This window comes from Charadrius vociferus, unplaced genomic scaffold (genome assembly GCF_000708025.1).
Source record: "Charadrius vociferus isolate BGI_N301 unplaced genomic scaffold, ASM70802v2 scaffold287, whole genome shotgun sequence".
NCBI lineage: Eukaryota > Metazoa > Chordata > Aves > Charadriiformes > Charadriidae > Charadrius > Charadrius vociferus.
The window spans coordinates 692,112-707,854 of record NW_009649568.1 but is presented as its reverse complement, the minus strand read 5'-3'; the positions used below and the strand labels follow the sequence as shown (position 1 = coordinate 707,854).

Sequence of the window (15,743 nt, the reverse complement as noted above, 5' to 3'; positions counted from 1 at the left end):
TAGAATTAAGTATAAAATACTGTTGAACTTCTGTACCTCTAAAATCAAAGTTTTTGCATTTTTGAAGCCAAGTGATGAATTTATTCCTCATAACATTTGTTTTAATTTCTTCACGGAATCTAATGTAATCTTTATGTTAACATTCTATTATGTAAAATGTAATGCTTTTTCATTTCAGATTAAGATTAATGTCTTAGAAATATATCCTACTGCAGTGATAATACCCTTCTTTTTGTAAGGAATAGACATTTTCTGTTCTTTTTTCCCCCTCTAATTTAACTAAAATTAAAAATCTGTGCATGGTATAATCAGAAAAATCAGGGCACTAGAACTGAGCTTTTTTATTAGCTGTTAAGAACACCTAACACAGGAACTGTCTATTGCACTAAGAACCAAACTGCAGTACACTTGAAGCAAACAGTGGCATTATATCTCTCTCTATAAATATATATAAAATGTATATATGTATACACACAAACACACAGAGTAATAAAAGCAAGTTACAAGGGTTATGAACTTCTTCAGTTGCCAGCCTCTCACCACCCACAAATGCTCTTCCAAGATATTTTGCAACAATGTTTTCCAAATTAGCTAGCAATAAGAATTTCAAATATTAGTCTTTTCCTTTATTGATAACATACAATTTTATATGCAAAAGAATATTTCAGTGAACTCCCCTTCAAAAAAGATTATATCATCATCATAGCTGAAAACATATACTCCTAGCAAATATTTTCACATTAAAATAGCAAAGGGAAATTGTTTTAAACATTTATTTCTTAGAAAAAATGATGCAGAACCATGAGTTCAGGAAACAATTTACCTTTCTTGTCATCGAAGTACAATGTCTGTTGAGCTGGATTTGACCACTGGAGGGAGGTGTTATCATTTTGATCGACCCTGCAGGTCAAATTTGCTGTTCCCCCTTCAACAACTGTAACGTTCTGTGTAAGTGGAAACTGCCCTTGGCTGCCTGAGGAGGGAGGGGAGGGATGGAGAAGGGAAGAGAGAAAGAGAAAAAAAAGACAGGGTTTAAGTTGCAGAACTGAATTTATTGCAGCAACTTACCACAGATGACAGAGTCTGAATTCAGTATGATCTATTCTGACCAAAGAAAGGTAGTACAATAAATTGAAAAAAATTACATTTGCAATATATTTTCTGTATCCAAGAAACAGATAGATTAAATAAGAAATAGAGATCTCCACTCACCCCCCCTTTTCTCCCCCGTAAGTCATACTAATTATTTCCAAAGAAATACTCTGCAATTTTATCTCCTCAGACATACCCATACATCCAGGATATGCCTTCGCATAGGGCTCAAGGGCTACATGCCTACATAGATGCCTCAGTATGTAGAATATAGTTAAATAGCTGTTGAAAACATTACTGAAAGCATAACAAAAATCTGCATAGGATTTTTAAAATAGAGGGACAGGGCAGCCTTGACTCCCTATCTCTTTTTATGCTTTTTAAAGAACTCTCCTGCCAGGTTTTGAAAGTTGTTGGGGAGCAAATGTAGTGTGAATCTAATACTCGCTGCATCCTCTGTTGAGAGAATATAACCTGATCTCATATGAAAATGGAAGTGATGATGTAGTGGGTCTCTTACACATCTGTGATTCTATCCCAGAGCATTATGAATCACATTAAGTGCTCGCTGAAAAGTCACTGGGAAGATTTCCAAATACCTCTGCACAATATCGGAGCAGTATCACCCAGGTTCTTGAATCACAAGCATTTTCAATGGCATAGTTAGACTAAAGTGTTTATCTGTTGTGAGAATAGCATACACCTTGTCAACAGCATAACACATTCTGACAAAGGGTATCGCAACAAGCCAGCACAGTAAAAACATGGAAGTAATTTTTAACATGGGTGTGGAAAGTTCTTCAATAATAAGCAAGACATTATTATCTGGGAGATATATTAAGTTATTCAAGGATACAATGCAAAAGAAAGACAATTCAGTAGTCTAAATGAAATATATGCTTCTTTCTTCCCGTCCTTTTATACAGATTCTATTAATACAAGCAACATTCAAGGATAGGTTGAGCTGCTAGCATAAGAAGCATACTACCAAGACTGACACCCAAGTGGGATGTATCAGAAGTGAAAAATCTCTCCACCGTCCTACGGAGTGAACAAGCTCACAGACATGTCATATTTACATCAAGGCAATTATATATACAATATCCAGTAATTATACCAATATGGAATCACAAATCTGGCATAGAAGCTTCACAGAACCATCCTATTTCAGTTGTTCTCAGCTGAGTTAAACAGAGGCATGCCTTCGATATGGAAGGTGCAATAATATAGAAGTCTATTATAGAGTATACAGGTTTTCAGACGACCAGAATAAGGAATTAATAAATAAGGGATTAATAATTGAACTGCTGATATTGCAAAAAATGTAATTCTAGCTAGGTTTTGACAGCTGTCCATTTCCCTATGTAAAATCATTTTGATGGTCTTAGGCCTAGCCCATAAGCATCCATGGTACTGAAACCATTAGCATTTAGGTAGTCTTAACACTCTCCATACATACTCTACAAAAAATGATTCTACTGTCTAAGTGTTTATAGCCTGAAAAAAAAAAAAAAATTAACAGCAGTGCTAAGGAAAGTTCATCTCAATAAAAGAAATTACAATAAATCTTTTATTTAAACAAAAACACTTCCTTGTCTTGGTTTAATATTAATTAATTAATTAATAAAAGGATTTCCATCAAAATGCCAAATCTGAATAACTGGTATAATGTTTGTATATCAACTTTCTGTAGATGTCTAAAGATCAAAGTTTACTATGTTCTGATATTTACTATAAGAAGGTATTTACTATTAACAGATTAATAGTTATAGTAAATAAAAAATACTGAATATTGAAAACACCATGGCTAATTTAAATGCTGCAAACAATAAATGCCAAAATTCTCACGACATCCTCTGTATCTGACACTTCATTAATCAAACCCCGCTTCTTGAAAACCACACGTTGAGAAATACTCGATGAGTGAAAAATCATAAACAAGGATGTAAAAAAAAAAGGAAACAGAAAAGATTTGTCATTTCCTTCCATTTCTCCTCTTTCAATTCCAATGTGTCAAGGAACCTCAAGATATTGCATAAATTGCTTATCGCTTAAATTACAATTTTAAAAATCCAGAAAAATGCACACAGCCTGTTATTACTTCCACTAAATTACAGGCATCTTACCAGAGAAATAACCTTCTAAAGTATGAGTTGTGGATAAGAGCCTATGGGGGCTAAAATATTTTTTTCATACAAGAAGCATTAAACAAAACGTAGCATCAGAGATTAGCACAGTAAAATCTGTCATTTACATTAAAGAATGGAAGATAGTTTATTAAAAAACTGCCGTAATGATTATTAACATGATGTGGGAGATCTCCCTGGGATTACCCTCTATTCTTTTTCTGATCACACCAATAATTTGCTAATGATTAAGTCACAGACTTGTTTGACCAAAACAGTGGTTAGTAGGTAAACTTTTCTGACCAGCCATTTAAACGGAAACTGTAGATGCCATGATATGAAAGACAGCAGAAGAACTTCCTTTTCTCTGGTGGCTCTACTGAGTGCCCATGTTTTGGAAGCGAGAATTGATCTAACATATAAAAGTGAAACCAAAGCATTCATACTACCACTTACCAATACAGAAGCTGTGTGGATCTGGAGAAGATGGAAACTAGCACAAGTGGAAAGAAGGGAGCTTGTGTGAAACAGAGAAAAATAGACAAAGCAAAACCAAAAGAATAGATACTGCACATCTCTTAATGAGACCAAAATTATTAGTGATGGGAAAACTAAGGCAAAGAAATTTTTATGAGATTTACTTTATTGTTTGTATCAGTATCTAACTTGGGTTATTGCAGCAGGAGCTTCAGGGCTGGAAGGACTGGAAAAGGTTGGAAAAGCCTAAACCAGATAGATGAACATTATGGGAAGCATCAACATTTTGCCATTTAACACGGCATTGTAAGTGGAAGAGAAGTGTTATGCTGCTGAGGATTAGATCTGGTCTTGGGGGAACTGATGGTAGTTAGTGGGAGAGGCCTCATTTCTGTTAAATAAGTAGGTAGCTTGCGCCCAGGCCCGCCAGCAAAGGTGCCACCCCATGCAAGTGCTCAGTGGGATGACAAACCCAGGCCATTGGTGATGCAGACAAGGTGTTCTCAACCAATTCTGGGTACCACCGCCAAGCTGCGGGGGCAGCGGGCTCCCACCGCAGCACAGCAACCCACAGCCAGAGTCCACGGACTGGAATCACAACATCATTCCCTGAGGTACTTGCTTTGGAAAGCACCTTTACACTTAGGATAACTTACCACCACTGCAAAAAAGCGTTCATACTCCCAGCATTGAGTACGCTGGTTCTGACCCATGCAAACAGTCCCATTAAATCAAGAATGCTTGGTGATAAGCCTTCACTAAGATGGCAAGCCCAAAGACCCTGCCAGATTAAGGCCAGCATGTTAAAAGAAACACAGCCTTCATCATCCTTTCAACAACCGGATGGTAGCACTGTGGTTCTCTAGCATGAACGGTTCTTAATATAGTTATTAAACTCCCATTTCTTAATTTCTTCCTTAAATCTGGGAGCAGAGATTGAACAAGACAATGTCTTCTAACAAAAGCATTCTGCCTTAACTTTAGAAGTCTAGTAATGGAAAACTTAGTGGCACCTTTGGTAACTTATTTCAGAGAGCACTGGTCATCATTGTTTAAATGGGAAAACAGGATTTTATTCCTAGCCTGAATTTGTTTCACTGCAGCACCTAGCATCCACTGGCTCTTGTTATATCTTTTTCCCCTGCTCTGAAGAGCCCTCTATTATCAAATTTTTCTTGCTTTTGTAGGTACTTAGAGACTGTGATCGCATCACCCATTAACCTTCCCTTTGATAATCTAAATAAATTGAGCTCCTAAGTCTTTCTGTAGAAATCATATTTTTCTAATCCTTTAATTAGTCTGTGTCTCTTCTCTGTGCCCTCTTCAATTTGTCATCTTTTTTCTGAAGTGTGGAGCCCAGACCTGGAAACCCCACTGCAGCAGTCACAGAAGGAAAAAATACAAAGGTGACGCCGCTTCTCTACCAGCGCTTCATATTCTTGTGTGCACACCTAAATGAGTCCCTTTCACCACAGGGTCAGATGGAGACCCAAGTTTGACTGACAGTCCATCATGATGCCTGTGTTTTTTCTCAGACAGTACTCCAAAGACAACCAACCCCCCCATCTCTGTTCTCCTGCAGCTCTTAGATGTACGTCCCTACGTTTCACTGGACCAAAGCACATGTTTCTCTGAGCCCAGGGATCCGTGCTTTTCATTATTTCATATATCCACAGTCTTCGTGGCATTCACAAACACTGCTGGCAACAATTGTGTTACCCAGGGTGTTTCTAAAAACCAACTCTGAAAACCATCTAAATAGTACAGTACCCACAGCTCTTCCCTATCTAGACAAATGCGCAGACATGTGACTGTTCAATGGTGAGCTCTTATGTATCATTACATTTTCACCCTATTTTTTTCAAACAGTTCTAATCTGCTTAATGCTTGTAAGGTTGGCTTTGAATAAGTTTTGATTATCGCTCAAGATGTCATGCTATTTCAAGTCAAAGGCCTTACAGCAATCAAAAGATTTTAAAGATTACATTTACCTTTTTCTAGAAGTAACTGTAATTTAAGAAGTCAGAAAAATATTACATTGGTTAAACACTCATTTATACATTCAAAAACATATTGAAAATAAATTCATTCCTAATGAAGATTTGTTTTAAAACAGAGCATGATAAAAGTTTCTACTAAGGCAGAAAATTTAAGTACAAACTGATGTTCATATTTCCTTTAATGGTGGTGATGTCAGTGAGATGTCAGTGAGACATAACCCCATGAAATTAACTGAAATCCCACATTTCAAAATGTGAGATTTCAAAAGTATTTGAAAAGCATTCCTAAATCTACCATTGCCTTCTCACATGACCTCAGGTAATTCATTTAACCCATGCTTTGCTAACCAATCTACACACAAAAAAAATAATGATGCTTATTCAACTTGTAAAAGGATTTGGCTCAGAAAGCATTAAAAAAAAACCCTTTTTTTTCATTTTTTATATATGTGTTTCCACTTCCTCAGATCTGATTTCAGCCTATACTGCTGCTGATACGAGACAGAGAAGTGTACTTCTGGGGAACAGGGGCTTGAAACTGATAAAATAGCCTTTATAATGCGTCCATTTGAGGTTATGGACAAAAATCTTTGTTACTTTGTTGTGTAAATTGTTCAAATCTTATATATCTTCCGGTTTGCGCATATATACTGTTAAACAACACTTCTGTAGTAATTCTACAAATGATTTGAGATAATTTCTGTTCTCCCCATCTAAACATAGCTTCCTTCTTCTGGTATAAGCCCTTGTAATCATAGAATAGTTTGGGTTGGAAGGAACATTTAAAGGTCATCTAGTCCAATAATTAAGTTATTTTTAAAACCATAACTGTCTTTATTTGTGGATTTTTTCTTCTTTTTTATATTTGATGTATAAATTTTGGACACCATCAAGAATAAAAAAGACAGTCGGTTTCCAAGAATTTTAAGCCTTCCAGATTTATTAATGAATCCATGTCTACCTAAATCTCTTTAATTTCTGAATTGGACTCACCAATGTCACAAACACAAAAACTCTTGCATCATACTTAATTTATTTTGTTGAAAAACAAAAGTTCTTTAGTCCAGCAAAACTCCTACGTGGTCAGTATGCATGAGCAGAAAGGAATAAAGCATGTAGCATATGACTTAATAATAATTAACGAATCATTAAATTTCAACATCCAGTGGAAAACCGCTAAGCACTTCCTGCACTGATGAGGACTTCCCAAATACATCCCCTTGTAGTCTGCACTGTGCTAGCTGAACAAGCCAAGATGTTTTATTTGCCTCTCACGGGATGGTCCCTCCATTCCCAGAACAACTTGAGAGCCCTTCTCTTCCTCGAACACGAGCAGCCGGGATGCTACACTCCACTCCACTCCAGAAATCTTAGCAGTACATTATACAAAGGCATGAGTAATTCCTTATTTCAGGTTGCAGGTATAGAAAAGATGCCCAAATTTGGTACTTGTACTAAGGGCAGACTTGCTTTAGGAGATGCACCGGGAGAAAAACTATCATACAGGATTACTTAATGATGATGGGACACGGGCTTGCAAAGGCCAGGGCTCTCTTGAAAGAATGCACCCACATGCACTCCAGGCTTTTGCTGCCTGTCAGCTTTTAAAGAACATAGGGAAGAAAAAAAAAATAAAGAAAAAGAAGAAGAGGCCGATCAGTGTCAGGAATATGGGAATTATCCAGTTTAGCTGAAGAAACAAAAGGTCAGAGTAGAGTAAGCTGGGGGATAAGAAGGTAAAATGGGGCAGGGGAAGGGTGAGAAAGTTATAAGTTTCACACAAACTTTAATTTGGACCAGAGAGAAATCCTCCCTTCAAATGCTACTTAGTAAGTATTAAAGGGACATTTTATTTTTATAAACGTCTAGAAAATGCAGAGAATGTAAATAATAAATACTCTTGTGAAAACAGATTTTTAGGTAAGTTCAGTGCAATTTACTTCCTACTTCACTGTTAACTACGGTGAATGTCAGGTAGGATCGAGATAACAAATGTGACTCAGATGATCACTGTTCTACAGACAGGGTGACCCATCCAGCTTGCTGGCTTTCTTCACAAGAAACGGTTGGCAGTGATACCTCTACCCTCCACTGACAGGTCTGGTAGGCACACATATATATCCGCTACAGTATATACAATTACGTTTTTTTTCTATGATCAAACCTTGAGGCAAGTCAAACAATTTTACTGTCTTTCTGGGGTACACTAATAAAGAGAGAATGAAAAAAAAAAAAAAAAAGTACTGAGGGCCCACATTACAAGTTTCATTGGAAAACACTATAATGTTATAAAAAGGTAAATTACAATAAGCAATGAAGCTACTGCAAAAAGAATGTGGCATCCAGATATCACTGTCACCATGCTGTATCCCAGTCCCTCTGCTCATTTTAGGAAGCTTTGTTAGCAAAATTATTTCAGCTATTTTGCCTAGATGGAGCTATAGTTAAGTATATTCTATCACAGGTTGGTTTTGCGATGTTTTGTGGAGGACCAAAACTGCTTTCCAGTAGAATTGACAAGTTCATATCTCATTAGCCACAAGCTGTTTTCAGTCAAGAAAGACTTTTTTTTTTTTTCACCCAGAAATCATGGCTCAACCGCTGATTTTTATCTCAGTATGAGACAAGACTATGCAGAATAATTATCATTATTTGGTTTGTTATTTGGTCCAGTTTGGAAACGTTTATCTTGTGAGTTCATATCATGCTTATTTGTTTATATTTGTGGGTTTTTTTTCACTTTTTGCAATTAAAATAAAAGCTCTTTAATGAGTTCAACAGTTCTATTTGATGCTTAGGTTATATATTCTAATCAATTTACCAGGCTAATTACAAAAGTGACTTGGTAGCTGTAAGCACCAAGAAAACATAATCGTCTCTTTACTTTTGTTTCTGCAGAGGTCTGGTTTTGTAGGAAACAGTTATGTTATAAATTGAGTTTCACAGTATCAGCACTGCAAGCTTTGCCTACATGTGTCACTGTATATCAGAAGGCCATAAAAAGAAATGGGTGTGGGAAGAGAGGAGGGACTGGACAAGAGGTGACAGCAGTGAGTTTGCAATCTTTGGGCACATCAGCTCTACCTTCTCCTGCGAGCCTGGCTGCCCACTGTCCCTGTGAGCTAAATGAAGGTTCTTGGCATATGCGAGGGAAAGAATAGAGCCTATAGTTCTACTCATCCTCACACAGAAAGCCTATAGCAGAGATTTATCCTTTTCAGTCTTGTGTAGAAGCACAAGGCAATGGGCTTTTAATTTGACACTTTTATAGCATGATGTCAGACAAAACCAGAGCCTATAAAAAATGCAAAACTGTATGAGAGGAAATAAAGAAAATAAATCTTGAGCAAATTATTTTTCAAACCAGTCAGATTTTTTAGTGTTGACTTCAATAGGACTAGGCCCTAAAGGAAAAAAATAAACAATATAGTAAATACTTGAGTGAGGAGGCAAGCAACTTACTACTTCACATATCAGCCTGCATCTGTAGGGAGAATGCATTAATTTTGGCCTTCTTTCTTAGTAAAGAACTAAAACATTAGAAAAAAAAGCCAGTATGATGAAACTTCTCAATACACTGAATCAGTTTCCTGGCTTTCTCTCTTAATTTATATATGAAATAAGATGATGTGTTATTAGCTTGTCTTTATCTAATTTAAAGAAAAATGATACTGTGAACTGCAATTCAGCAGGCATAAACTGAGGTCTGCATTACTGCACAACTAGTGTTTCTTTTAACTTTCTACAGGCATGAATCCCCTTCTCTATTTTTTCAGCACAGACACTATATACAAGGTTAGCGTCCTGGAAATTTTGAGGAAGGAAACTACAAAAGAAGTTGTTGCCCCTATTATTTTATTTCATTTATAAGAACGGTCTTAAGACCGTGGCAAAACATTGACTACAGATTAAAGATAGTTTAACTCTTGATACATAATCACCTGCTTTGGTCTGTTCTGAGAGACAAGACAGCAATGTAGCCCGTGTGCTACACTGCGTTCATACAGCAGTTGTAAAGAAAGAGAAATTTGCCTGAGCATAATCTGATACACAGAGTGACTCTTACTGGGTCAACTGGGCTTTCCCAACTTGGTGTTTTAAATGGCAACAATTTAGTCCTATATCTGGATAGCATATATTTTTTAGAGTTAATCCCCAGAGAGTATGTCCTGTAAATTGTTTGCTCACTGAAGAAACATTGTTTAAAAAAGAAACAAAACAAAGAAAAAAAAAAGAAAGTGTGCTCTGGTAACTATTACATGCTCCAGTAACAAAACCACTTCCAGAGAAAATTGGAGTTAATGAGAACACTGCAGAAACTTACTACAGAATGACAGAGTTTTAGGAGAGAGAGAAGAAATAATTCAGAACATAACTGTTACCCCCAAACTGTGCATTCAAGGTCACTGGGCTTTTTTAAGTGTTTAAGCAATTACTAAAATAATCCAAAGGGCAAGAGCACGATGGTACAGCCGCTGATTTCAGACTATAGAATTTGTGTTAGACAGCAATAATAGAGAAGGAGGAAGGCTTTGTTCCTTCCTTCACTCCCTGTGTTTCAGGTGTATGTTTCTACAATGGCAGCTAAGTCAAGATATAATTGATTCAGACTATATTTCAGTGAAAGAAATCGCAGATATAAATTTGAGAAAATTACATATTGAAATACTATTATTCCATAAAGATAAACAGGAAAAAGTGTGAGAGAAACAATGGACTAAAAAGTACATGCACGCAGCGCTATTTCTTAGGAACCTCACATAAATGGCTATTTTGACTCTTTTCAGACTATCACCATGGTATTATTTAATTGTGAATAGAGAAGAGTATCCAGTGATTTTATTTATTTATTTATTTATTTAGAAAGGGGAGAAAAGGCATTCCCCTCCATCACTCTAAATTCCAGATGGAAGTTACAAACCCAAAAATAATCAAAGTGAATTTCATCTTCCTATGACTGTGATAAGAAAATGCTGAATTTCCTGTTCCTCATAAGCGCAAATATGGTTTAGAGCTTTCTGTCACTTCTCGCTTTAAAGTGCTATGCTTTCTTCTTTGTGCCTCAACAAGCTGTAAAGCCCTTCTTCTCTAAAATCAGAAAAGTACCCAATTCTAACATGAAGAATAAGGAATTGGTCACTTTCATTTCTTTAAGGACCCGGGCCTCATTGTCACCACATTTCCATTCCTAATCTGCAAAATGAGAATAACGGTATTTTCTTTCTTCACATCAGTGCTCCAAGAAGAAAATGCACAAAAAATTACATAGAAGCCAGATAATAGGGTAGTGGAATAAATATATAAAGCCATGGTGGAGATAAATATGCATATACATACAACCCTATCGCATCTATTTCTTGCTACAAAGTTAGAACATACCATGTGCTTTCTTGTCCTGCAAATCCAAGCATTTCATCAAACTAACTGCTACTTCTTGCAGTTAACACAACCAAAAGAAAGTAAGGCAGCTCACCTCTCGTAAAAGTCAGTCTAGAACCTGTATTGGTTTACGTCGGTACCAGGCACTACCAACTTCACGTCAGCTAGGCACTTGGGCATTCGTGCTACTGAAAGTACTTACTGTTACAATTCTTCTCTGTTCAATCTTCTCCTCTAAGTAACAAATGAAATGAAGTGCTGGACACACTATTTAAAAATAAAATAAAATAAAGAACTGTAAACATATGACTTACCAGACTTTTAAGGACTGACCAGCAACCACACCACACAGGGTTCTGAGAGGTGCACAAGCAGGCGCAGAATAGCTCAGGGCTTTGACTTTGTCTTTGCATGAATGTGTGCTACTGCTTAGAGGCAGGTTTAGGACAAAGGTGACTAAGTGATAGAACTGAAGATAGGGCTCTGAGTCTTTCAGAAACTGAAGAATATTTAGGGGGTTTAAGGACAAAAGACATTCATATTTGGAAATGCAAAGCATGTCAACATAAACAAGGCAAGATGATAAACTAATAATGATGTTTCTACAGTGAGTAATGAAACTAACATCGATCAGAAATTTAACTCATAAAATATATTTCCAACAGAAATATACATGACACTGAACCAATATTAGCCCATCTCAAAAAAGTCACTTTTGCAAAGAATAGAAGAAAGCTCCTATCTCTGCCAATGTAAGCCTTCCCCCCCCAAAAAAAAATCATACAGGTAAACAGTAGCCTGTCAGCCTATACTGCTTGTATTTGCTGTGTCATAGTTTCGTATTTTAGTTCAGCATCAAGAGTGTTTAATACAATCACTTCTCCAGACTGCTAGTTTAATTCTGCAATTTGGGCACCTCAAAAATTTACTACCACACTGCAACATACAATCTGAAGGCAGCACTCTACCTGAACACTGCCTTTTGTCTTCTCATTAATTGCTTACCTACAATAGTATAATATACTCTGCTTTGGATACTCCTCCCTTTCACTGTGGAAAGCCGCCATAGAATAAGAGCCAGGTAAAAGGAATAATCAGCAATTCCAGGCAAAAGATCCAACTCTAGTTACATGCACATGAATCTGAACAGTTTACCCAAATGGCTACAAAAGGACAAGAAAAACTTGACGTTGCTGATTTTTCTAAGATGATCATAACAGACCCAGGGATGTCCACACTCAGCATCTCATCAGTAAGCCAGCAACTCTGAGGTATGCATGCCAAAAAAGTTTTGACACCAACAACATTCTGATGTGCAAGAGGGACAACAGGAAAAATATCTGAGTCTAAACATCACACAAAGACTAACACCTATATTGTCAATTTTGAAGTAAAGCATGCAACTACACATGCTATCTGACTTACATTGTGAGTTCTTTATATATCACATCAAAGAACTACCATGCACATGTTTAGCCATGATAAAATATAATTTAAAATATACTGTCAGTGTAATTTGGATACAATGTATTAATACAAACGAACCATTAGAAAGTACGTATACCGGTTCTAAAACTGACTGCATTGAAATGCTATCTAAAGCACACAATTTTCACACATTTTCCATCCTGTCTCCATGTGATAACTCATTGCAAGCCACAGTTGTTTGGCACTGTGATGAAATGACCCAGCCATTTACCCTCTTAAAGTCCACCGCGATTCAACAAGTGCAAAAACCACCCAACAACCACCAACAATAATAAAAAGAAATCAAAAAAAGAACACAAGTGTTCTGATGCACTCCAGCCTGGCACAGCATGGTTCTGCTTTGGGGAAATGGTCACAAGGCCTGAATGAATATTTTGTGTGAGAGATTTTCTTTCTATTTCTGTACACTACAAATATCCAGAAAATACTGATAAGCATCCAAGAGCTTACATTTTTATCTGAACGTAATGTAAACTGTGCCTACTCTTTAAAGTGCATGATTAACTCAAGTTTTTATTAAAAAAAAAAAAAAACAAACAAAAACCAACATGAAACCAAGAGTTACTTAAAATGAGATCAATGTGGGTCTGTAGATATACATTTTAATACCCTTGACAGCAAATCTTTCCAGTATCTATAAAGTAAATACTAGGAATGGTGCCCTGAAGCAATGCCCAAAGCTTATGGCAACACACAGATAATCCTCTTTCAAGCATGCTCTATCCAGAAGCAGTTTCACAGGTAAATGAGGTAGGGAAAAATATTAAATTATCAACCATAGTTCCACAACAATTATAAATGGGGGAATCTATTCCTTTTCAAGGAAGGTATTCCTAGAAAGATGACACAGACATGTAACCTCAGGAATGTCCAGAAATTTAATTATTATAAGGTCAAAAAAGCACTTTATATTCCTGGAATGCCATTTGAAAAGTTGATAACCAAGATGAGCAGATGTCTGTCTCTCATCTCGCAACAAGAACAGTTGAAAGCCAACCAACTAAGAAATAAGAAAACTACAGTCATATTCAGAGATGTTCACAAGAAGACAATACTGCTCACCCAATCATAGATTGAAGTAGCAGCCTGGAGCAAGGGTCCTGAAAAATGTTGCACGGATATGAAGATTCAACTCATCTAGGATAATGCAGACTTTAGGGATGGGGGTTTTTTTGTTTGTTTGGGTTTTTTTTTATTTCTTTGGGATTATTTCTTTTTGTGTATTTTGTTGTGGGGGCTTTTTTTGGTGGTGTTTTCTGTTGTTGGTTGTTTTTTTTTTTAACAGGAAGAGAAAAAAGCTAGGTTGCCACATCGTTTTGTAGAAGTTGTTCTTCCAGAACTGAGAACTACACATATTCATGTACAGAGCTTCAATATGGAGCACATGACAAACAACAGTTAATGTACCAATGCAGTAAATTAATCCTTTCCACAGACTTCCTAAATCAGATCCACAGGTTTTCTCTTTAATCCTGTATATTTCATCTTTTCTGTGAATTAAGAATTTGTGTAAGCTATTAAGTGTTAACAGCTGTCACTGCCTGATCAAACTATGCACCCAAAATCTGCAACTTTTGCTGGATTCTGCATGCTAAACTCATGTTACTTGTGTTTCTGTACAATTTGGCAGTGCCTAGCATTGGCTCAGGAGACTGTCTGGCCACAGGCTGCATAGTCAAGTCAGATATTCTTCTGATCTGCTTTAAGAACCTGTCCTGATCTCACAGATACTTCGGTAGCCTGATCATAGCCTTTCCCACAGCACTACCCTGTTAAGATCTTGGCTTGACATACTCTGGGGATATAGGAAAGCATATAAGATTAATATTGGGTGAAGATATTCTGGAAAATAGTAACTTTTTTTTGAAAAAAGTCATGCTTAAGTAAGATTGAAATTACCAGAAATTCAGAAATAACTGAGAAAATAATTTTGACTGGAGAAAAAGTAGAGATGGACTACAAACATTACAAATACTATTTTTTCCAAAAGTGATAAAAGCAAACCATTTTTGTTCAGAAAAGTAAAATATTTTGGTTTTCATTTTTTCTAAATTAAACATTCCAGTGAAAAGAGAATTACACAAACAAGAAAAAGTGCAATGAAATCAGTAGATCTAACTAAATTTTTTTCTCCTCATTTTGCCACAATCCCTTTCATCATTTCCTTGCTCCCATCTCTGAAATATCTCAAGTATATCAGCAAAAATGTTCTCTCAGGCTTTCCAGCTATTGAATCATTATAAAAGAAAATATTCTTGCACCTCTCCAGAAATACAGTTTTCCTTCTTCCTTAAAATAGATAATGAAGTTTGAAGTCGAACATGCAGGCTTCCCATCTGGCAAGGACATTATTTTTGTCTGTCTGCTTATCTGTGCTCTCTGTTCAATTACTCTTTCCATCTGAGCAGAACACAATCAAGGTTTAAAATCCTTCCAATTTTAGCTTTGTCTTGCCACTTCCCAAAATTTCATCCAAGACAGACGTTAAAAGACAGTGGAAGATCATAGAATCATGGAATGGTTAAAGTTGGAAGGGACCTTAAAGATCACCTAGTTCCAACCCCCCTGCCGTGGGCAGGGACACCTCCCACTAGACCAGGTTGCTCAAAGCCCCATCCAACCTGGACTTGAACACTTCCAGGAATGGGGCATCCACAACTTCCCTGGGCAATTTGTTCCAGTGTTTCACCACCCTCATAGTGAAAAATTTCTTCCTAATATCTAATCTAAATCTCCCCTCTTCCAGTTTGAAGCCATTACCCCTCATCCTATCACTACATGCCCTTGTAAAAAGTCTCTCTCCAGCTTTCTTGTAGGTGCCCTTCAGAAACTGGAAAGCTGCTATAAGGTCTCCCCAGAGCCTTCTCTTCTCCAGGCTGAACAACCCCAACTCTCTCAGCCTGTCCTCATAGGAGAGGTGCTCCAGCCCTCTGATGATCATCAAGATGCAGCTACACAAGTCAGCTCCACGTCATGCTGTACTTTGAACATTTGTAACCTCAAAAAGTATTCAGGAACCCCCAAACTGCACCATCGCTGAACTCCTTAGCCTTATTTACAAATACCCCCAGCAAAAGCTTGCTCGTCACTTTAAACCTTCTGTGTTTAAACAGAAGCTGTATTTCTTCACTGTACCAAACAGCTGAGCAAACGTGAAAATGAAAACTGCTCTAGGTTTGCC

The 15,743-nt window shown here is 36.9% G+C and overlaps 1 protein-coding gene across 1 annotated transcript in view; it reads right to left on the bottom strand.

Moving 5' to 3' along the window:
• CADM2 (cell adhesion molecule 2) overlaps nt 1-15,743 on the bottom strand; it is a 215,706-nt gene that overhangs the window by 183,230 nt on the left and 16,733 nt on the right. The window contains exon 2 of the mRNA XM_009890102.1: nt 824-973. Coding sequence (XP_009888404.1) covers nt 824-973 — 150 coding nt within the window. The remainder of the gene's footprint in view (nt 1-823; nt 974-15,743) is intronic.